The sequence below is a fragment of the Glycine max genome, chromosome 14 (genome assembly GCF_000004515.6).
Source record: "Glycine max cultivar Williams 82 chromosome 14, Glycine_max_v4.0, whole genome shotgun sequence".
Taxonomy (NCBI): Eukaryota; Viridiplantae; Streptophyta; class Magnoliopsida; order Fabales; family Fabaceae; genus Glycine; species Glycine max.
The window spans coordinates 11,673,151-11,699,225 of NC_038250.2; the positions used below are offsets into that span (position 1 = coordinate 11,673,151).

Here is a 26,075-nt window from a genome sequence, read left to right on the forward strand (position 1 = left end):
TGTTACTATTATATATACTTGAATTTTGTGTGTTTATAATTTATAATTTTTTAATTTTTTAATTATGTCATATTTTTTTCCTTTCAAAAAAATATTCTTGAATTTTTGAATTGGTTAATAAAATATTTTATGTATTAATATAACATTCAGTGTTTTTTTATTATTATATACATGTATTTATATATGTGTGAGATATCTAGGATTTTAATAAAATAAAATATTAAATATTAAATATATTTTCATGTGAAAACTAATTATTGGTAATAAAAGCTAATAGTATATTATAATTATAGTATTTAAAATTTGAATAAACTTAAATAAAATTTAAGTATACTTATATATATACATAATAATTATTATTTAATTTCCATCCTTAATTATTAATTTTTTTATATAAAATATATCATAAATAAAATAATATATATACACATATCCTTCATTAATATTCAAATTATCAAAATTATATATATAAATAACATTAAGGTTACCACTTAGTTTTTTATTAAATACAATAAAAACATTAAATTCAGATAAACCTGACTATTATTATAAAGTTGAATGATTAATGTAGCGGTTATATATAAACTATATACATGAGATTTGTTAACATATTCTCACCTCTTGTTCAATTGGAGTAGGTTAACAACCTACATCAAAATATTGGGACAAAAAAACTCACACATCTCTTTTATTTTAGTAATTTATATTAAGAGCATAATAGTAATTTAAAATTAAGTTTTGAAGAAATAAAAGTTAATGCTCTCTCCTTGATGCCACTCATTCCCTTGGTATGTCCTGGTGGCGCTGCCATGCCATCTACATACTACTGCATCCAAGCATTGCTAGTGACCTCACTAGATCTAAACTCAACAGGCACCATCACACACTACTACAATAATGTCATTTTATGACAGTCAAATGTAACACGTTGTAGAAATAATAGCGGTGACATTATTGTAATTTTCGCAAAGTTGACAATGACGGCTATTAAAGTAACCGCCTTTAATAAGCAAGCATGCTGAGATAAAGATGGGTGTATTAAGTCCGTCTTAAAAATATGGTGATACAAAGGCGGTCTTATTATAATGATCGTCTTTGAATAATTAAAAAAAAAATTGTGCTCGTTCATATTTCACAAACATATTTTGCGTCCGTTCCGCATCTTTCTTCTCTCCTCTTCCATTTTCCCAATCTAATATCCAAAGCTCTCCACCTCCTCCAGCATCTCCTCTTCCCTTTTCATAAACAAATTATGCGGCTCGCGGATGAACGCAAGCTCCTCATGGTCCACATGCCAGCCACGAGACAGCCAGTTGTGTGGCGGCACAAGGCGAAAAAGGAAAAAAGCAAAATCACTTCGCAATCGATTACGGTTTTAACGCCATCGTTGCCGCCGCGAACGGGTCGAAGCTCACGATTCTGAAGTCCCCGACGGGCCGCGAGATCGAGGCCCACTATGAGTTGGGCCGCGAACTGGACCACAGCGAGTTCGGGATAACCTACCTCTGTACGAACAAGGAGTTGGGGATTTCATATGGTTGCCGCTGAAAGATTGAAGCTTTTTTGTGTAAGAGGAAGAGGGGGGCTTAGAATTTTGTTGTGGGTTGCATTTTGGTGGTGCGTGATTCTACTGTTGGTTAATCCAGTGGCAGGTCTCAGACCCTTGAGAGAAAGGACTGGGTCTTGGAATGATGAGGTTTGTTTAGGAACTTGTCTTAAATTTCAGTTTTTTGATGACCGTGATGGTAATCGAAGAATGTGATGCACATGAATTTGAATTTTTTGTTGTTGTTGTTGTAATGTTGATGATTTGGTGGCTGCATTTTGATTGTGGTTAGTTAGGGATTGCACTAGCTGCTATTGCTTTGTGCAGTTGTGATTTGTGGAAGTAGACTAGACACTAGAAGTAGGAAATTTAAAGTTTGGTTTTGTTAGAGCTGACATTAATCGAACATGTTTTGTTTAGAATGTTTGAACCTAGGGAGAAGAGTCACAGGCGTTCATTTACTTTGTTCAGAATTTATTCATGGCGTTGGGAGAGAATAGGCGAAGAAAAGAATTAGGAAAGTGCTGCATTTTATTTATAGAAATCTATGTCAATTTGTACTTTAGTTATGCTTTTTTGAGTGGTTTACAGGGTGTTTCTCTCATAACAGAAAATAGTCATATATTTGAGTTTATCTTTCGTGTGTAACTCTTAAGGTGTCCAACGATGAAATTTTTTCCCAAGTTAATTGTAAGGCATTTGCCTTTAACTTTACTGCCATATAACTCTCCTAAACACCGATTTATGATTAAAAATTATTTGAATTGACAAATTGGGATTGTTATGATTGAGTCAAAATCTGACTGAAGGAGAACTCACTTATTTGAATGTTATTGATATGTCACTTCTCTTAGGGGCTATTTACAAGAAAGGAGGAGAGCAACTTAGGTCCATTTTCACAATGGAACATAACAGGAACTTACAAAGGTTTGTATTCTTTATTAACTTAAGTAATAAGTGTATCAGTGGTTTTCTATTTTATTTTAATCATAGTTTTGGTCTATGCATTATGTGTTTTTAATCTGCTATCATTGGACAGAGCATAACAAAGGCAAAGGGACAGAGCATAATGATCAAATACATATGATCAGATGCAGATGCAGAAAAGTGAGTATAAATTGTGAGATCTCCAATATTTCTAAACATCATATAAATAATGAAAGAGGGAGATTAATTATTGAGCACTTGTTTTGAAAGAAAAGAAAATTAAAGAAAAAAGGTTGAAAGGCCTGGTGTTATTTTGTCTTTTAAGGTTTGTGTCCTTGTACCATCTATACCATGCTAATAGCCATCATTTCTTCCTTATTGTTTCTCATTTGTAAATATTCAAATTAATAAATGTATTTAAATATATAAATTGTATGTTGGATTTTTCATGAATAGTTTAAATTGTGATGTCCTTTCATGCTACTGTGTATGTTATAAATAAGTTCCTCACTATCTTGATCTCTCATGTAGGTTCATAGTGTATAGACGGCAGCAGAAGCTTATTCAGCCCCTTCTACTGTTCTAACATCACATTCACATGATGGACTTCATGTTTTTGACGATTTTAGAGAGACTTATGCTTGGCTGAGTCATAATACAGAAAAAGATGATAAAGTAAGTTCTATGGGATTTTATTATTTCTCTGCTTAAATGGATTTGTGGTGTCTTGTCTACAACTTTTTTACCGATGTTGCCAATGATTATCTTTGCCTTTTTCTCTCACAAGTTCAGCATTTAGGCTAATTACTGATATTCTTTCTGAAAAATATTGTTGGAACTTGGAATCAATGGTGATAGTTATCATGCATTATTTCCTGTGTTTTATACTAATTCCTGAAATTTACATCATGTTTCGAAATTAAATCCATTGAGGCTGCTGGTAATAAAACACAAAACACAAACCATTTAACACATTGATTAGGAAACAAATGTTAACTTTGTTTATTTTTACGATACTTACATCAAAAAATTTATCAACAATGATTTTTTATTGAATAACAACAGTATTAAATTATTAATATATATATATATATATATATATATATATATATATATAAACTTATAATATAGTATATAATCATTAAATTATTAGTATATAATTCAGCAAAGATGTTTTCAAATCAGATATACATGAGTTGCTGTACGTCCTTGTTGAAACAGAAAGATTGTTTCTCTTTGAGAAAAAAAATTACTTTGTTGATTCTTTATAGTGTGTATTTGAAATTTGATTGATTTGTTTGCAGATACTATGTATAACACTATAACTCCTATATGATAGTATTATTTATTTTCTTAATCTATTGTAATTAATATTAAAATTTAATTTAATAATTAATATTTAAATGATAGATTAAATATAAATAATACATAAACCTCTTATTTTTATTTAATCTATCATTTAAATATTTATTAAATAAATTTTACCATTGATTTTAATTACAATCATGCTAATATATATTATTTTTAATTATTTATATTTTTTCTAATGGGATATCAACCAGAAAAAATATAAATAATTAAAAATAATATTTAATTCAAGGACGGTGCTTATCTCAGCAACGTCTTTGAAAGTACGCATTCTAAGACGATGCTTACATTAGCAACGTCTTAGAATGCCTACTTTTAAAGATGTTGCTGAGGTAAGCACTGTCTTAGAATGCGTACTTTCAAAGACGGTGCTTACATCAGCAACGCCTTAGAATGACTACTTTCAAAGACATTGCTGAGGTAAGCACCGTCTTTGAAAATTGCTCACTTTCAAAGACTATGCTTTGGGACCTGTCGTTGAAATTTTTAAGCTTCGACGACGTCACTTTCTAGGACGATCGAAAAACGTCATTATATCTCGTATTTGACCGTCTTAGAAACACTTTTTTCTAGTAGTGACACTACTAAAAAATTGGATACAATGTCAGTTTAGCAATACAAAGACAGTATGTTGTGGAAAGTGAATACTTTTCACAACGAATCTCTTACCGTCTTTGTATAGGCATAGGTCTATGACGGTTTTTTAACTAAACCATCTTAGAATAATTTTTTTTTATAAAAAATACTTGTATTTAAGATGGTTTTTTATAGGAACACCGTCTTAGAAATTACAATTTCTAAGATGATTTTAACCTAAAATCGTCTTAGAATTTATAATTTTTTAAAAAATGGAAACAATCTTTTCTAAGATGGTATGTGTAGAAAACTGTCCTAGAAAGCATTAGTGTTTTTTTTATAAAGAAATTCAATCGGCAGCCCTGTCTTCTTTGTTTCTCGTCACAAACAATGTAAGAACAAACAACACAACACAAAGAGAGTTTGAGACATCCCTTTCTTGTAAGAACAAACAATGTATTATTGACATCCTTTTCTCCATATCCCTAGCCCCTTCCGTAGTAATAATAAAAAATAAAAAATGAAGCTAGAGTTTGAGACACAACACAACACAAATACACATATAATACAGACAGAGAGAGACATACACATATATAGGTATTAAGTGGAGTAAGTCTACTGAGAATGACTCTTCATCCCCGCCCTATGTGTAAAAAAAATGAATTTGAAAAGTTGTTTTGTATTATTGTATGTATTAGAATATTCTTCCTTGTGAACAACACTCCATGGCCCTGCCTTAGCAAAAAAATGTAATTTTTTTTAAAAAAATCCCTCAAATATAAATATACATGGTATTACAATTGGAATTTCTGAAAAATGGGAATAATAGAACAAGACCTTGAGCCCAAGAGATGAATAGAACAACTCCCAAAACCATTGGTACTAAATTAATATAGTACCAAATTTAGCTTGTTCCCAGCTCAACAAAGAATCAAGTTTCATCTGAAGATCCTACAGAACATTAATGACTTACTTTATATTCTGAGATTGCTTATCACCCAAATCCAAATTAAATATCTGCATGTAGTCATCAACAAAATGAACATCAAGACCTTCTTTCACATTAGGTGCTAGCTCATCAAAATCTCTCCTGTTAGCTGAAGGGAATATAAGTCTTAACTTCACTCCTTCTTGCGGCTATGGTTTTCTCTTTAACCTGCAAATTTCACAGCATTTCATTATTGACAGTTTCAGATATAATGTACAAAAAAGAATTCACAACACAAAAATATTAAAGGGTAGCTTCCGAGGAATAATCTGTTGGGCTGGGCAACCATTATTGAGGAGTTTTTTTTTTTTTATTCTTAATGTAATTTAGTTAGTAAATAGATACTGAAAGTAGGGGGCCAACTCATCAAGGAAATACCCCTTCATTGTTGAAACAAATGTAACAACTTCAAAACAAAAATTTGAATAACTTGAAAACCAATGACATCTAAAGATGCACACGTTTCTGCATCCACAAGTTATGAACAATAATATCCCTATAGAGGGTATTCTCAACATACCCCACCAATGGGAAGAATTTTCCCCGTAAGAGTCACTTCCAACTTTGTATACATAGTTTTTTACTAGTTAAAAACTTTTGGACAAAATCACAAGGTTTCACTGTGGTCAAAGAAGAGCAGGTAAAACACTAAAATGCATCTACATAGCTCTTATATATCAAAGAAAAGATTGTTTTTTTATAAAAGAAAATATTTGATTGTACTTCCAGTGAGCTAACTTACCTCGAGACATTGAGATTCATTAGATGATAGATCTATTTGCACCTTGTCATCTTTATCAGAGGTTTCACCCTCTTTTTCAGGATCACTACCCTCCACCAACTCGGAGTTCTTAGTTTGAATTTTATTTTGACCTAATTCATCAGAGTCTACATTTTCTTTTATTGGTTCCACAATAGCATCAATCATTTCCCCTTGCCCCATGAGTTGTAGCGCTATCTGCCGTTCTGCAAACAAAACATTTTTAACAATGCTAACTAAATCATTTAGTATTCAAATTCAGATATAGTGATGAACTAATGCAACCAAAACTATTGAAAACATCAAATCATGAGTGGTTGTGTTTTCAACCATATACAACATAGCCTTTTCATCGTCGGTAACTAAAAGTTGACTATATTGACCTAAAAAAACAAATTAATAGACCTTTCGGTAAATTTTTTAATGTGCTTTTGAAGATTCCTAACCCCTATTGCTCGGCATTAGTTTTCTATTAGGGCAAGAATAGCAGCATTGGTCACTTCCACCTGAAGCAGGATAAGTGCGACTCAAGGACTTGAGAGGCCTAAAACAAATTTAAGAATGAAGCCTCTTATTTACTCATAAAATAGTTTATTAAAATTATCATTGTTTTATTTAAAATTAATTTTTTTGGACTTTTTGTGATGCAAAATTATCGATTAAATTGTCATAATTAATTTCATTTAACATTTTTTTTTCAATAGACAATAACGCCAATCCGTTCAATCTTTGTTGAGACATTGTTGATCTTAAGTAAGTTTTTATTATTTTTAGCTTTGAAAAACTCCTTTTAATTGAAGCAATTGATATTGGTATCGTTAACATTATTCTATAAGCTATATACGCATTTGGAAAATAAATTATTCTTTTTATATAATTAAGAATGTCAATTGGTTTATCATTTTCCAATCCTATAATTTCCTTTAAGATATTTAATTCTGAAAATAAATCTAATCCATCAACATCCAACAAATTATCATGTTTCAAGGATTTTTCAAGGTTTAGGCATTTCTCTTTCAAAAGTGTACAATCTAGTAACTTTAATTTTTTAACACTAAATAAAAAACAAAAAATATCTTCATATATTTTAAATTGTTCAAATCTACTTTGAAGTGTGGTAATCGCTTTATCTACGATGTACAAAAAGTAATCAATTCTAAATGATTCTTAAAGAAATTTTACAATTTCATCCTCAACATTTTCATCAAATTGTTTCTTTCTACAACTAATATGTTTTTCACGAAACTTAGGCTCTATATCCATTTCAAAAGCAATTTCCTTGGTAGAAATCAATGCATTTTCAAATCCATTTTCTCTATACTTTTCAAAAAATGAAAGAAGACCTTTTAATTGTTCAATAGCTTCATCAATGCACATGCTTTTTGATTGTAAATTCCTACTAAGTTAACTGCATATAAAATGTCATACCAAATAGTCATGCCTAACAAAAATTCAAAGTTTTCAAGCTCATAATTTGCTAAACAATCAACTTCACTTTTTATTTTAGGATCATCACTTGCTTTAGCTAATTCAAATAAAACATCTCTTATTTGTAAAGTTTGAAATCTTACAGCTTTCAGACTTTCAATACAACTTTCCCAACATGTTTGTGACAATGATTTAAGAGTTAAGTTATGTATATGATTTTGTAAAATTTTCGACCTTTTGTTAGAAGAAGGAAATAAAGTGTATACACGTTGTAGCACACCAAAGAAAGATTTAGATTTAGGACAATAGTTACCCATATCACAAAGTACTAAGTTTTAACTATGACAACCACAAGGAGTATAAAATGATCTAGGATTAATATCAAGGAATCTTTTCTGCACACCCTGATGTTTTCCTTTCATATTAGATCCATTATCATATCCTTGTCCCCTAAGGTCATTAATATAAAGTCCAACAATTTTTAATTTATATATAATAGCATCAAAAAGACCTTTTCCACTTGTATCATCTACTTTTAAAAATTCTAAAAAAATACTCATTAACTTGTATTGGAGTTGATGAAATATCCACATACCTTAATACAAAAGACATTTGCTCTTGATGACTTATATAGATCTAGAGTACAGTCAAGTATGATTGCATAATATTTCACATCCTTAATTTTTTTTATAATTTTTATTTTGATTTCGCCTACTAACAGATTTATCAACTCATTATGTATATTATGCCCAAGGTAATGGTTATGAATTTCATCGTCTTTAATTCGACGAATATGTTCTTGCATGATTGGATCAAATTCTGCAATCATTTCAATTAGACTTAAAATATTTGCATTAGCTTCTTGGTAGATCTTTTCATTTTTTCCACGGAAGGCTAAGTTATTTTTACCAAGGGTTTTAACAACTGCAATAATTCTTAACAACACATTTCTCCAACGTTCTCTATCTTTATTTATTTGTTCTTGAACATGTTTGTCTATTGTTTTATTTTTTACCAATCTCATTTTCAAATCAATCCATGCATTCATGTTAGTAATATGCTCATTCGTTATTTCATGACTCTTCAACTTAGCACTAAGATTTCTCCAATCTTTACTATCTTCGTTAGCTAGTTTACTTGTACAAGAAACAACATTAAATAATTTGCAACATAAACAAAAAACTCTATCCAAATCTCTAGAATAAATTAGCCATTTTCTTTCATGTTTCTCTCCATTAGGCAATTCTTGAATGTAATTTGATGAAGAAAAGTGCCTAGAATATTTATCCTTTAGGAAATCCATATTAGTAACTTTAATAGGGCCTTTTTCTACTAATAAATCTCTCAAATTCATATCAATATTCTTCTATTGGCTTGGATCATATATATTTTCAAAAGTAGAATCATCTAGTCTCCCAATCTCCTCCTCATTATCATGAGTTTGAGAATCAGAATTATAATTATTCTCATCACTAACTACTTCTTTATTGTTGCTTTCACCTATATCTAAATTATTATCTCGTTCATTCAAAGAGCACCCACCTGTATTTTCTAATTCATTTTTCTCATCTATTTTTATAAATTTATCAATAGCTCCTTTTTGTAATGCAATTAAAGCCTCGACTCTTCTCTTTTTCTGAAGTTTTGAATTGCCTGATTCATATTTTCTAGTTGACATACTTATTATATATATTTTTGTATGAAATTAAAATTATAATATATAAAACACTACAAAGATGAGTATATAAAATAAGAATGAGCTAAAACAATAAAACCTGATTCTAATTGTCAAGAAAATGAACTTGATCGTAGTATCTTGAAGTCTCAAGTCTCTTTCTCTTTGTTGGTAAGTGCTTAAACTTAATTTCCAAATTTCAACCTTTTTGTTAAACCTGCATAAATTATTTTGAGATTAATCATTATTCATTAATAAAACAATAAAAAATAAACCTATTTTGAGATCAATCTCGTAATTCATCAGGATTTGGGGTAGAAGCTTAATAATATATTATATATATAAAACTTGTCATTTGTCAATACAATAATGAGACTATTGTTGTATATGTAAGATTTTAGATTATTAAATTAACACTTTTCAATAGAAAAGGCAATTATAATTTGATAAAGGAACATGTAAGTATGTAATAATTATCAACAAAAGAAAATTTGAGTACAGTAAGTTCTATTTTTGGCTTTTACCTGATATTGACACACTAAAAAGGAATAAAGGTCAATTGTTTCCTCTACCCTCCAAATAGAGACATATGCACATAAGAGATGAAAATAAACAAATATGCATTGAGGAGCTATTGGCTAATGTGTCAAAGTGAAGCAATAATCAAGTAAACTGAAGAAGTAGGTAAGAAGACAAAGAAGTATGAGAGACAGTGAGAAAAAAAGACAAAATTAGAATTGAATAGGAAGATAATAAAGATAATAGAAATAAAAGAAAAGCTTTTGGATTTCTTTAGCTATTAACTATTAAACCTCTTTTTTCTAAACAAAGCAATGATATTGTTGAAGAGTTGTTACTCATTAATTGTAACTTACGATACCAATAAAAAGATTAACATTTACTTATAATATTTTAATTAAAATTTATTTTCAAATATAATTTTACAATAATTTTTTTTGAGGTATATTAGTACTAAAAAAAATTTGGGGTCTTTTTTGGGGGGCCTAAAGCCCTTGTTTGGGCTGCTTAGGCCTTAAGCCGGCCCTGAAGTAAGGTAGCTTTTAACGTCAATATTTTCAGCAAGAAAGGCAAAAAAAGCTGGCATCATTATTCTTGCAATAACACTATGTTAAGACTTTGAACATCCCATTCTTTGCAGGAGAAGTGATTGCAAAACAGGTAGCAAAGATAAATACTTGTTTAGGCTCTATTCCACAAGCTTCACGAGTTGTCTTCTCCAGATAATCTCTAGCAATGTGCATTTTCTCATCAGTAATATACCTAGCAATAGCAACATCCTCCATTCTATCCAACAGGGGATTAGGTATCATTTCCACAAAATTTGTAGTGCAAACAAAAAGAACCTGCACCGAGAAAAACAATACGTTCAAGAATTACTTGACCATCCTAAGAACTACCTATCAACAATGAACACAACTAATAACCAAACAAAAATGTTGACTATATCACAACCTCACTATTAAGGCTCCAAATTATCAAATAAATACCTTTGATAGATCAATGGTGACATCAAGATAGTGGTCCAGAAAATTAGCATTCTAATCTGGATCCAGAAGCTCTAACAAAGCACTTGCTGGATCACTAACATGTCCTCTGCCCAACTAACAATTGAATAAAAAGATAATAGTACTAAAATCATAATTTTTTCCTTGAATATTTACAAGATTATAAACCATGGTAAATTTAATGAAACTGAAATGCAAGCATTATATTTATTAGGGTCATGACAATCCATACCAAGAGAGAACAAAATAGGAAATCAGGAAAAAAAATTACTCGGCAAAAAAATTGAACCATTTAGAGATGTATTACTTTGTCAATCTCATCAATCAAAACAAGAGGGTTGGTTGTGCCCACATTCTTAAGGCATTGAACCATCTTCCTTGGCATAACACCAATATAGGTTCGGTGATGACCCTATATGATTAAATATTAATGATTCAAAAGATTACCACATATGTTACCATTAAACTTGTTTATATAATTCAACTGTGACAAGGAAACCAAGACTTTAGCTACCTTGATTTCAGCCACATCAGCTAATCCTCCCACAGAGAATCGAAAGAACTTACGGTTCAAGGCACGTGTAATTGAACGACCAATACTTGTTTTGCCTACTCCAGGTGGACTAGAAAGACAGATAATTTTCCCTGCATATATCAGAAAGATCAGGAACCATGTCACACTTTTTGAACATGCGAAGACTTAAGCACCAAAGGATTAAACTTTAAACAAATGGATTATCATACTACAATCAACATCTTAAATCCATTTTAACAAGAATCAACACCAAATACATTAACTTGACCAAGGGTAATCTTAGTGATGGTAGGCCTTCTGGTGGAAATCCAAAGTCAATGACCTTCTTTTCTTGAACCTGTTCAATTTTCAGATGAGGGAAAATAGTAATGAATGACGTAGGGGATGATGGATCAATCAAATTATTCATATGAACACACAAGTCAATACCACAACAGAAGTCAAGGAATCATATAAGTTTAAGACTAAGGCTTCAAGTCAACTCAAAGTACACAAAAAAGAAAAGGTGAACGACGCTGTAATGGGATAGAGGTACACCAAAGGCAATACCTCGTTTGATATGAAAAGGACTTGGGTGACAACTGAGTTGAGCCATAGATGACACACAGAAAAGAGAAATGAGTTATATGGCTTGGCCAGAAATATGTTGGTAAGCAGTAGGCCAATGTTGTAGAAAGAAGGAACAAGGCACAAAATAACCCTTACTTCTTCAGAAGTTCGACCTTGTGCACAATTTATCAATGACTTGATAAATGAAAACACTAAAAAACTACTAAAAGGGATCATTCATTTCATAACTTCCAAAATTTGATTGTTTTATCAGTTGTAGAAAGAAGGAAGAAGACACAAAATAACCCTCACACTCAGTATGCAACTGCTTTGTCCAATAGCTTTAGTGCAAACAAATTGTAAATATATATATATATATTATCTAAATTAAAGAAACTGTTAAACAAAGTTGTTTATAATGTTTATAGTAAACATGAAATACACCATATTGGTTCCCTATATCATCTAAAGCTTTCTAAATGCATTGCTTTTAACTTGTAAAAAATATGTTGCCCATTTCCTGTGAAGTGTTGTTATGGTCTTGGTGTCTAATGTTGTTCCATAAGAAAACCACTACAACATTAAAAAAAATACAAATTAGTCACCTAGATGAAAAAGTGAATTAGAAAGTGATACCAAACAAACAATTGAAACTTGATCCTGCTCCATTCATTCTTCACACCCTCGTTGACTATGTTTCACATTCAATGCATGACATAATATCCACACTCATAGCCTTCGATTTGAACATGACTCTAAATTCAATTTGAAATATATTTAACATGTTATGGTTACAAAGTTACTAAATGTCACTAATCCTAAAGAACCATTGATTAAATGACTAACCTTTACTTCAATCCACCAAGGTGCGGGTTGATCTGATTTACCTTCCAAAGTAGTGTTTAATGTCTTTATTGCACTGGTTACAAAAAAAAAAGAAAGCTATATAAGACCAAAAATCTACTTACGTTTCTTACTTCATAATACAATAAATGAGTTATAATTTAAAATATAACCTATTAGTTGAAACTTTGATGTTAATATTAGGTTTCTTACGCAAAGAACAAAACCAAACAACAATATTGTCCTTAGGACACATAATAAGAAGCAGCCAATGTGCCATGAAGTTCACATCAATAATTAGGTACATATAAGGCAAATATTATTGGAAATGTACTACATAAATTTAAATTACTGAAGTAAGCTCCTAAGTACACCTCCCGTTGTGATTCCTTCACCCATGTTTGAATTTAATGTTGACATTCATGATGTCTATCCTTTGCATTGTGTATAGACTAAGGCTCAATGAAACCATACACTGAACCATGACCTAAGGTTGTACTCCAGTCATCCATAAACCTATTTGGAACATTTCACATGAATATCCACAATCATATATCATATGGAATATTGTTTCTTAGTTAATAAAAAATAAACCTTGTAATTGAATTTACTTACATCATCCACAACTGCAGTATAGACATGTTCAAACATTTGTCACCTGATATAATTTCAATTACATCAGAATGGGTGATGAAGAATGATGCTTTTATATTAGGAATCCCAAATTTTGTCCCATCCCATGACAAGTCAACAGGCTTTTGGTAAACATCATACAAGTTTCACATCAATTCACCCATCGGATCAACACCAGCCACTTTATTGGAACCTTTGACAACTCCAATCGGTTTCGGCTCATGAATGTCTGAATCCTATATGGTTAATGAAAACAACAATTAACCTAATGTTACAATTTTTTTTAACAATGTAACATTCATTTAATATGTTTGAAAGGAAAAAATACCTCATAGGATACAGTTTTTACAATATGTATCAACCATCCAATGAATGTGTCAATGGCCTACCAGACATACTAAATCTCTAACATTGGAAAAGGGACCAGAGCGTTCTTGTCGTAAAAATAGTTGTTGCGATGACTTTTGGGACAACTCCCCTTAGTGCTTACACGTGCAGCTAATAGTTGTATATAGGCCTCAATCGAGCGTGAGTATTGCGATGACTTTTGGGATAACTCAAGTGTGATGGCCTCCTTAACCTCTTGTTTGATTTTCTCTAGACTCTTCTTGTGTTCCCCGTCTACTTCTTTCCTTAACTCATCCTTCATGTTTCCAATCATTTCAAGGAATTGTTGTTGGCTGATTGATGTACAAGGATTGTTGGAGGCACGTGATGCATGTCCAAAGTATTGATTGATTGTCACACCAGTCCCTGCCACACAAACACGACCTGGATGCTCCAGTCTTCCAATGACAGTATTCAATATGTCGTGACGTCCATGGGGAACAAAGCTTCCCTATCTCATTTTTTATTCTAAAGAGTATTGTAAGAAGCACAACATGGATATCGTCATAATGTTAGTTCATTGGAATTATATCAAAAATAAATAAGTTGCTAATAACCATTAATGAGAACTTACTATTTTATCAGATATTTCTCAGGCCACCTTAGATGTCATCTGTCCATATCGCTTTGTGCAAGCCATCTTCCACTTAAAATGTCTTGCAATGGGGGATGGAGGGTCGAGGATCATTGTTGAATCCTCAGTATTTATTGCATTCTTTTCTCCTCCATCAAATTCTTTTCAAGCAAATCATAACCCCCACAAGACAGTAGGTGGGGGTAGTCATTGAATTTTTGAATTTCATGTGCCCTTTTTCATATACCTTGGGAAAAATTATAAACAAAGTCAACAAAATATTTAAAAAACACCATCGACATGAATGGAAATGTGAAGAAAAACCCATCCAGATCAAACCTGCAAATTAGGGGTAAGGCGACTTTTTGCAAATTCCTCCCAAGTCTTTGGATCAAGACCATATTTAGCAAAAGGATGTTGTTTATCTTCACCCTTATTGTCACAATAAATGTATTTAGTGGTGAGTGAAGACTTAAATTGCCTCCATCTAGTGGCGACCGTCAATATAACCTTCTTCTTGGCATTTGAAGCTTCTGAGATATCAAATTTTCTCTGCAATAAAAAAAGACAGTACACCAGTTTGTCAATGACAATGTTTTGTAGTTAAATTTAACAAAATGAAATACAAAGGGCTAATTAAGTGAACATACCAAAATGTCATCCCATATTAGCTCATTTAGATATTTGGGGACAACTTTCTAATTATAATGAATAATTGGAATCTTTTCTCGAGCGACCACCCCCAAATAGCTGTGGAACTTTTCTTTATGTGGGCCTGATCCTCTCCTAGTGGCAGGATTGATGTTAACCGCAAGCTTTGGCTAATCCATGGTCCTAACAGTCAAGCTTCTCAGCTGGGTGGATTGCTTACTCCTCCTAGACGTAGTCTCTAAAGGATCATCTAAATGCGAAGGTGACCTTGGGGGTGTTGCCATCACCCTATTTTAAAAAAATAAACTCATTAATGTACATCAATTACAAATAGCATATATATAATAAATTGTACAAAATGAAATTATAAAAATCCCTTCAATTAATGTAATATGATATACATTACTTTCATAATGAGTAGTTACGTCAAAATGTTCTCCCATAAACCTTCATCATGATCATCATGAATTGCATGTACATCATCCACCTCATGTTCTTCATTTACTGAAGGCATTTGTGGGGAGAAACTAGGACTTTCACCAATATGAAGGGTCAAAGTATCATTTTGGTGACTGATACTATTACTTTTTCCTTGTAGAACTACTGACCATGTTGAGTCACACGAATCTTGGATGTAAAAGACATGTCTTGCTTGTTTTGCCATGATGAAAGGGTTGTCCTTGTTAGCCACCTTACGAAGGTTTACAAGAGTAAATCCTAATTCGTCTTGATGCATACTAGTAATTCCATTAACCCATTGACACTTGAACATACAAACTCTAAATTCATTGTAATCAAGTTCCCAGATTTCTTTAATGACGCCAAAGTAAGCCATGGATGCTCGAATCGAGTTTTTATCTGATGCACTAGTAAAGTGTTCCAAATCAGCCTCAACACTCACCCACTATTCTGCATGGTACTTTTGTCGTCCTATGACATTGTGTAGAAGGAATAGTTGTTGATATCATAACCCTTCCAAGTGGGAACATTGATATTTGGCCCAACAACTAATAGTCTTAATGTTTTCGAAGCACTTTCATCACCGAAGATGGTTTGTCTAAACCAGTTAATGACAGTTATATTATGCTCTTGCAACACCCTCATGATGTTCATTTTTGGATGAGTAACTGTCAGATTTTGTTTGTGTGTTTCTATATACGGAAGAACCTCTGTTGTGTTATTTAATATATATAGATGCACTTGTGAGACCTCTTGCCAACCCATTGTCACAAGATTGTATCCTTGTGTACCCCTACCTCCATGTCTGGACTCATGATGACTTTGAGGAAGGCCAACAGGCTTGGTTGTTTCCATGTACTTTGAACAAAACTCAATAGCTTCTTCAATGACATACCTTTCAACAATGCTTGCCTCTGGTTGGTATTAATTCTTTGCATAACCTTTTAACACCTTCATGTACCGCTCAACCGGATACATCCACCCTAAAAAAATGGGTCCACACAACCTGATATGCCTAGTATATATTGTATTCTTGCCATGTTTCAGTTTGATGTAAGATGTCTTTTTCTCACAGATAAGACATGCATGGTGTCCTTTAACACTATATCCACTGAAACTCCCATATGCTAGAAAGTCATTGGTGGTGCAAAATACCATTACATGTAACCTGAACGTCTCCTGGAGATTTGCGTCATACACATCAACCCCATCTACCCATAGTTTTCTTATGTCTTTGATCAATGGAGTAAGATACACATCAATATCATTTCCTTAGTCTTATACTTGCTATCATCATACACATCATAATGTATTTTCGCTTCATGCACAACTAAGGAGGAAGGTTGTAAATCATCAACAAAACAGGCCATGAACTGTGGTTGGTGCTTAAGTTTCCAAAAGGATTCATTCCGTCTAAAGCAAGACCAAGCCTTGGATTTATTGGATCCTAACCAAAATCAAGATACAAATGATCAATTGTCTTTCATTGAAGAGAATCAATGGGATATCAATGCAAGCCATTACTTATTCTACAATCTGCATGCCATGTTAGGTTTTTTTTCATCATGTCCATTAGCAAACATTCATTGAAACCTTGGAATTATTGGAAGATACCAGCACACTTTTGTTGGACGACCATTACATGTGGTTGCATCATCACTAGATTCATCATCCTTCACTTTGTACCGTGATACCCTGCACGTGGGGCAGTTGCGCATTTCGACAAACTGATTTCTGTATAAAATGCAATCATTAGGGCATGCATGTATTTTCTAGTACTCCATACCCACAAGACATAATATCTTCTTCGCCTCGTAATAACTTTTGGGTAATGTGTTATCTTTGGGAAGCATTTTCTTGACTAACATAAGCAATTCAGTGAAGCTTTTGTCACTCCACCTTCAAGTTGACCAAAGCTAACACTGGTGATAACTAAGTGAAGGTTGTGCATCCCAAATACAAAGTCTTATTAGAATCACATTGTAATTTATCATAATAAGGTGCACGTGCTTCCTAAAAACCTTCTTGTCTAAGATCATGTATCATGTCCTCTATACGATCTCCGATTCCTACATCAAGCGGGTCACTCTAATTGACTGTAGGCATGTATGGCAATTTACCATGGACAAAAATACTTTCCACCCATTATTTGTGCATTTTGTTGCACAAACTTCAATAAATTTTCAACCCCTTCCTCATACTCATCACTTATGCATGATGCTTTCATCCAACTTTGATCCATGTTTTGTGTACCATGATACCGGCTAGGTTATGACATATACATGAAATTATCACTTTTTTCATAAAATGGTGTGGCCTTATCCCATTGTATTGAATCTTAAATGGAAAACTAAGGTTCACTTGCAATGTACATAACTTTGATATAAACCAATACTCATATATCAACAAACATGTAACAAGCAGACAAGTGACACAACGAGATACATACCTCAAAATATGCTCACTAACACAAAGAAGGAGTGCAGTGATGGCAGTGATATATTATTCAAAATTGTTGAGTCCAAGTACACTGCGGGCTAAAACAACCTTTAGTTTCATAAACTTAGCGAAAAACTTGTACCTGCAACCAAAATTAATTGTTAAACAATAAAGATAAAAAACTCTTGGCATAACTAGATTAATTACAATAACAAATAATATGTAATATGATTAATTATATATATCAATATTACTTTGTTCGAAAACTTAGGCATTAATTCTTGCTACAAAACTTAACAATTGTCAGCTTCACAGCAACTAATTTGTCTGTAAGAATTTTGACATCTGTAGGTGATAAAGTTTATCCTGAGAGTATTTTCAAGGAAGACTCTTATGTCCAGTCTGCAGTTACAGTTAATGGTAGTCCTGAAAGACTGTGGAAATCAAAGTTGTCTGTTTCAGATTTTGACAAGTCTGAGTCTTCTACCAAATTGCCCAAGGGAGTAAAGGAAAACACATTGATGGCAAAACTCCTTGAAGCAAGATTAGAGGCACAAAAATCTTGCTCTAGAACTTGCAAAAGCACTTTTGGATCAACTAGAGAAGCTTATAATGAGAATATCAAATAGTTGCAATGGGTATCAATGTAGGATCTTTCATGAAATTCTAGTAACCATTTTGTACACATGAATCTTTTAGCTATGTACATGGTTGGATGAAAATGAAAGTTGTATCCATTATGTAAAAGATGTTTTAAGTCATTATGCCCACCAAGCGTTGGGTGGTACTAGTGGTCTGGGATACATAGAATTGACCTTATTTTCAAATATCCTTCTAGTTATAGCAAGCAATATTTTTTAAAGGCCACATTTCAATCCACTTCTTGTGACCTCAAGCTAGCTTCATATTTGCATCTACAATTTGCATTTTCTAAGGAAGCAAGGAATATTTGTTTTGTGTGTGTATATATGTATATTTTTCAGAATAATCTTTTGATGAATACCTAGTTCTTGATGCAATCAAAATAGCAAATTATGTTTACTAAGGAAGATAGATCAGTAACTAAATAATCCTATTTAAGTGAGAAATGTCATACTTGCAGTCCAAGCAATGCAGCTATAACACCCCCAAGCGAATGCCCAACTATGCAGACATTATACCCAAAGCATTCACAACCAAATCCCAGTAATTTAGAAAGAAGTCCATAGGATTCCGAGTCTGCATTTCCACTTTGAAAAACAATTGTTGTAAAAAAAGAAGTTTATGTAATGAAGTCAAATGTTTTTAAATTAAATACAATTTAAGATTTATTTTGGGAATTGATAAAAAGTAAGATGGTTTACTTAATTATATAACCATTCAATGGTGACTATTTCACTTTACAATAACCAAAGTGTTTATCATAGAAAGCAGGAAAGAGGAAGAACAAACAGTTTGATTGGACCAACTCTACAGAAGAAAGAACCGTCAGTATAAAAAAGTTGAAGTATTTTTTACCAGGCCCTTCAGGATTTCCTTCAATTTGCATAAAAAGCTCTCGTGCAGCCTCAACTATGCCTGAATGCCCATAGCGAGGGAAGGATGAAGTCAAATTTTTCTTTATATTCGAATGAATGTAGTTGCAACTGTAAACCAGAACATAAAATATTGACATGAGGGACCAGAATATTGTATTGGAACATATAAAGGAGCAATACAATTTGGCTCATATAAATGATAACACATTGAACTGAAATTGTATGATATATAGAAGAGTTGCTTTCTGTAGATGTACATAACTCAATAGGAATGTCATTACTTATTATCCTCTGTTTAAAAAAATAGTTGATATTCATGCAACATAAGATGTCATAAGTCAACTTCCAGGTTATGTATGTGACAATGACCACTTCAGAGTCATTTGAAAACTGATCTGACTATAATACTAGAGGATATGCAATTATGCTAAAATTTAGAAGTTCAAATTGTACTGTAACATATTGAGAATCATTTAGTTCTTTGTGTATTTTTCAATCAGATTTAGAACAATGTACTTGAAAAGATACAAATATTGTCGTACAATATTCTCCTGTTCAATAGGCTTGTAAATTGTGATATTAGCAAGGTTGTCAAACTCAAGAGTCTACATAGACTCGTTGGAGCTTGGTAAAGTTATTCATAAATTTGTAAAAGTCTACTTCATATAAAAAATGAAGCTATATGCAACCAAGCCTTAAAAGAACAGGCTGCTAAGTTAATGGAGAAGAGATGAGTATTTGAGTTGTAGTTTACGTGATTAATAGTCTTCTTCAGAGGCAAAAATTTTACAGAACCCACGTGACACTACTTAAATCATATGAAAGTGAGTTTTTAAATAGCCTAAGGCAACCTGCTAGTCCAAAACCAAAATGCCACACATGACCAGATCTTCCTATTAAACCAAAAACCACAGTGCTGAGATGTGATCTGATCCACACATGACCCTAGGTACTTTTTTCTTCTAGAACTAATACCCTAAACACCGCCTTCTTTCCATGACCCACCCACGAAATTCAACCTCATTGGTAACTGATGATGCAACGCTCGCGATGCAATGCAAACCAACGAATGGAAGGCCGCCTTTGTTTCTGGATCAAGATGCAAAAGGGAATGAGGATTTGTTGGACCCAAAACACACATTGGGTTAATTTTTTTTATCCAGCAAACTTGTTGACTCGATCTTAAACTTGTGAGTAAGCACCAGTTTGCCCAAGTCTGCCAAAAAATGAGTTAACCTACATCGTGCATGTGGACTCATATACTTAGACGAGTTAACAAGTTGGACTCATATACTCAAATGAGTTAACAAGTTAACTCAATTTGATACCCATGGATGTTAGTATAAATGTAATAATCACAAAATTCCAACACAATTTTGCATTCCAACTCTATGGGTTTTCTCTCTTTCTCACTCATTCTCTGTAACACCCCGTTTTCATAAAATAAATTGAAAGGTGTTTTATTTAAAAATAAATAGAGTTTTAGAAAAATAATGAGGTTTTTATAATTAAATAAATACGAAGAAATAATTTTATCAAAATAATAGTTTGAAGGAAAATAAAAAAAATATTTTATTTATTCATTTGATAGGGAATAAAATAGTTCCTTTTATAAAATAAATAAATAAAGAAAAATAGAGTAAATAATAGGTTGAGAGTACCCTATAAATAGACATACTACATCAGTTTACATTTACAATACGTCTCTACACTCTCTCTTCCTCTCAAATTCATTTTCTCTTCTCCCTCTCCCAAAACCTTATCTTTTTCTCGCATACACTCAAACCTATCTTAGTAAAACTACGATCCCAGGCTTGTTAATTGTTGGATCATTGTGAAATTTGAACACCAGGTTCAAAACTCATTTTGGCATATTCTTGTAGTTGGAATCTGAAAGATAATGTCTGTGGTGTGAGAAATGTTCCTCGCACTAAGCTCTTTTTTGTTTTCCCACATGCACCCAAACCTATCCCAGTAGAACTAATATCACAGACTCGTTAACCCTTGGATTGTCATGAAAGTTGGACACTGGGTTCAAAATTCATTTCCTCACATCTCTACCATTGGGATTTGGATAATAATGTCTGTGGAGGGAGAAATGTTCATCGCACACAAATAGTACAATGAAGGCTCTAATCCCTTCTCCTTTTATTTAACGCTTAGAAACCCTAGCAGAGCAATCAGAGGAAAAGCTTGGAGAATCTTAGGAAATTGCTACAGATACCGCTATTACTATCAGACTACACACGTGATCCCACTTAGAGGTGAGGGATGAGTTTATCGCAATTGGGGTTAGAATCAACATGTGTAGGGATCCTTAGGGGATGTGAATTTATTTGGGATGTTTGTTGTGTTGTAATTCTTCTTTTGATTTTGATATGATTATGTGAAATTGTTTGAGGGTTTTACTACCCATGTTTCGAGAAACATTTTTGTATAATTTGTTTGTATTTTGGACAAGATTTTACTAGATTAGCATGATAAATTATTATATTGGGATCGTGAAATTGTGATTGAAAATATAAGTAAGTGATAGATTGAATATGTGATCAATTTTGAGATATTGTATGTATTGAGTTGTGAGATATGAAGTGTGCAATCACACAATTGTAAGACCATTTAAGGGCGATGAGTTTTTGCTCGACGAGTATTGTGATGTGATTCACCGTGAGAACAATTGAATAGTTGTGTGTATTGCATAGTTCCTAGATAAAGCCTATGTGTGTGCCATGTATATATTAATATTATGTGATGTGTATATGATTCATGACGTGTGATAACATGTTGCTTTTGAATTATACCATTGTGATTGAGATTGAGTGTATGCGATAAATTGAGTATATATTGAATTGTAATATACATGTGTATTAAGATGTTGTGTGCATTGAGTTATGACCTATGAACTATACAATCACATGACTGTAAGACCTTTTAAGTGCGACGAGTTAATGCGTGATGAGTATTGTGATGAGAATCACTGTGGGGACCCGACGAGTTTAATCACAAGCGCGACGAGATAAAATTATTTTGAGAACTATTGAGGAGACGTGTGTTTTGTAAAGTTCATAGATAAAGTCTGTGTGTTAACATGTTTTTTGGGTTGGACTTGAATCAAGAGGGAAAGACCCTGATAGACTCTTCGGAGTGTAGGCCTTGGGGGTAAATACACTTGGTTGGAATGTTCCTTGAAGCCTATGTTGATCCCATATGATTGGAGCGTGCTCGCAAAACTAAGTGACCCTGACTGGCCTCCGTATGATTTTACCTAATGAGAGTGACCTGCCTTACTAGTATCTGATCTATCTTATCATGTACTCCTAGGCGCCCGACGAGATTTTTCACTGACATGGTATCATATTGCATATAGGATTGAGCCTTAGTACATTTGTTCATAATGCCCGTGTATTAATCGATATTGACTGGTTGAGTGATATTGTATTTTGATTCTTGAGTACGTGAATGATGTGAAAATGTGTGAGACGTGTAGTGTTGAGATGTGATGTCACGCGATAAGGGGTTGAATGACATGTGTTGTGTTTAAGTAAGTTGTATTTCATTTATATGATATGTATATCTATGTTGTTCTATTTCTTTCTAATAGTTAGGAATGTGATAACTCACTTTCTGTGCACTGTTTATGTTTGGATCCTGTGATGATCTTGAACCTTGTATTCATGAGAGCAGATGGTTAGGTGCATAGCTATGGAGAACCTCGTGCTAGAAGACGATGGAATACAATGTTGTGATAGGATGTGATATTGGGGCATGAACTTTTGTTTTAAATGCATGATGTTTTGAGCCGAAAATATTTCTAACAAGTTTTATTCGTAATAGTGATGTGAATGTGAATCTTTTACCCACGTGAACTCTGTTATGTTCATTGAATAAAATCCAATTTTATGTAATGTTGTATTTTCATGTATGTTATTATATAAATATGTATATCGGGGTAGAGGGTGTCACATTCTCCACGCTTACTATTCCTATAAAAGAATAGAATATGCAGCTGTCAATTGACATTATCTATTACAATTCCAATCTGTCGCAACATGCCCTTTTGCGGGCGAGGGAAGACGAGGCTCACGGGTGCGCTTTCCAAAGGAGGAAAGATGCGTGGAGTCGCCACCAACGTTTATTTGTGGGAAACGTCGGAAAAACCGAAGGAAACCGGTCGAAATGAAAATTCTAAGTTCGGGAGTTGTATTTACGTTTGAGGAAGATATTAGCACCTCTTACATTTGTCTCAAAGGACAACAGCCTATTTTTTAGAATTATGGAAATTGTGTTACCTTAACTTTTATTTCTTTTTATTTTTTGAGGTCTACAAAAGCGGGGCTTTTGCTCCTACGTACCCTCCTTTGGAGAGGAAATCAGACCTGCGTAGTTCTTTCTTAAGAGTGAATCAAGTGATTCTTTTTACTTGAAAAGTGATCATTTTAAGGCGTTGGACCTTAAAATGATCCATTTAGTTGGTAAGGAAAACTGAAATGATAAACTTTCAAACCCTATTTTTTGTGGACGAGCTTGACTAGGCAAGTTGATTTTAGCCTTAGTTTCACTTTAGTTATTAGTCAATTCAATTAAGAATGAGAAATCCCAAAGAGAAAACGTCCGATTGATTTTTTCGCTTCATTTTACTAAAAGATATTTTTTATTATTATATTATTATTTTACCTCTTTTTTGATTTCCAACGTGGTTACGGCACGACCGAACGGTCGGAATTCATTTTAACAGAAATTAACGGACGATACGATTAAAACGATCGGTGGAAATTTATTTTATTTTTTGATTAGGCGAGAATTGACTTAAATAAATGACTGAAGCACGTCAAAAGGGGGTATAGAAAGCGAATGAAAACGAGAATAAAAATACATGAAACAAAATGTGGACCACCACGGGTACATAGAATGAATTGAAAAGCTCGGTTTGGGGTACTTACCAGTTGAAGACTGAAGAAAACGAAGAACGAACGATGAATGTCGAAGAACGGCTGAAAATCTTCGCGTAATTACTCACGGAAACGTTACGAAAGCGCCTCGGCTTGGATTTTCTTCATGGAAACAATTTTCCTTAGCAATTTCGAGAGAATCAGAAGTGCCAAGAAGGCTGAACCCCTTCTCCCTTCATTCCTCCCCCTATTTATAGCAAAATAGGGGAGGAGCTTGCCACCCAGCTTGCCCAGGCGAGCTCAGCTCGCCCAGGCGAGCAAGGTTGCTTCCTCCAGAAGCAACAGCCTTCTGGAGGAAGAATCTGGAAGGCCCAAGTGGGCTTGATTGCTATTCATACCCCCCTTTTTACTAAATGCACCCTCCTTTACCTTTTTTGGTAATTCTTTTTCCGTAACGTTACGAAACTTTACGAATTTCATAACGATACTTATTTTCCTTCCGCAAGGTTACGAATCCTTACGGATTATATATTTACTCTTTTTTAGCTTTCGAAGAAGTTACGAAAACTCACGGATTGCGAAAAGCACCTCCTTTCGATTTTCGTCACATTACGGAATTTTCACGGATTGCGTAAGCCTGCTTCCTTTTGATTTTCGGCACGTCTCGGGACTTCACATATTGTGCAACAAAGGGTGCCAAGTATCTCGAAGCGGCTAATCAAAGGTTGTATATCATCAAATAATAATCCCCAGACGAAATTAGGGTATGACAGTTGCTCCTCTTTACTTACCTCTCATCGGAGATAAGAGGAAAGCAAAGATAAGACACTGATTTTGTTCGTCCTGCCCTTTCCGTGATGACGACTCTCATCTCTACTCCTTCTTTTTTTCTGCATAACACAAAACAAAATACAAACAACAACAGGAACAACGAATATAATATACATATACACATATACACAGGTTTGGCGAAGGAACCGATCTGAAAAATAACAGAAAAACATATTTCCCAGTCACCGGAGGCTTCGCGCTTGATAACGGAGGACACATGAACAGCGCTAGGCAATAGATTCATGGGGCTCTGAAAAAAGTGGAGAATGGAGAATTGGCGTACAGCGCTACGCAATAACTTCGCGGGGCTCCAGACTCGAAGGTGGAGGACACATGAACAGCGCTAGGCAATAAATTCATGGGGCTCCGAAAAAAGTGGAGAATGGAGAATTGGCGAACAGCGCTACGCAATAACTTCGCGGGGCTCCAGACTCGATGGTGGAGGACACATGAACAGTGCTAGGCAATAAATTCATGGGGCTCCGAAAAAAGTGGAGAATGGAGAATTGGCGAGCAGCGCTACGCAATAACTTCGCGGGGCTCCAGACTTGAAGGTGGAGGACACATGAACAGCGCTAGGCAATAAATTCATGGGGCTCCGAAAAAAGTGGAGAATGGAGAATTGGCGAACAGCGCTACGCAATAACTTCGCGGGGCTCCAGACTCGAAGGTGGAGGACACATGAACAGCGCTAGGCAATAAATTCATGGGGCTCCGAAAAAAGTGGAGAATGGAGAATTGGCGAACAGCGCTACGCAATAACTTCGTGGGGCTCCATACTCGAAGGTGGAGGACACATGAACAACGCTAGGCAATAAATTCATGGGGCTCCGAAAAAAGTTTGTTGGCAGGACCAAACGGTCCACCGGGTTTTTCCACCTAAAAGGCAAACATGCTTTTTGCAAAGAAAAATAAATCCTTCGCGAGAGCACCATATCTTAGAGAAACAATATACTTGTGCCAAGGGTAATCTT

At 33.6% G+C, this 26,075-nt stretch overlaps 1 protein-coding gene across 6 annotated transcripts; it reads left to right on the forward strand.

Moving 5' to 3' along the window:
- Positions 1 to 1,088: 1,088 nt before the first annotated feature.
- On the forward strand, positions 1,089 to 23,286 carry LOC102667590 (transmembrane E3 ubiquitin-protein ligase FLY1). Of its 6 annotated transcripts, none has more exons than XR_005888509.1 (5): positions 1,089 to 1,696; positions 2,401 to 2,473; positions 2,586 to 2,653; positions 3,005 to 3,148; positions 23,066 to 23,286. XR_005888509.1 is itself a non-coding variant. In XM_041009361.1 (4 exons), exons 1-4 carry the CDS (start codon positions 1,535 to 1,537, stop codon positions 3,010 to 3,012), a joined length of 324 nt encoding a protein of 107 aa, XP_040865295.1. In that variant the 5' UTR covers positions 1,090 to 1,534; the 3' UTR covers positions 3,013 to 3,344. The 6 variants fall into 6 exon arrangements, 2 of the variants coding, with proteins under 2 accessions (XP_040865295.1, XP_006596065.1); XR_003264455.2 differs by lacking the exon at positions 23,066 to 23,286 and adding an exon at positions 19,271 to 19,529; XR_005888510.1 differs by lacking the exon at positions 23,066 to 23,286 and adding an exon at positions 18,216 to 18,711.
- Positions 23,287 to 26,075: the final 2,789 nt, after the last annotated feature.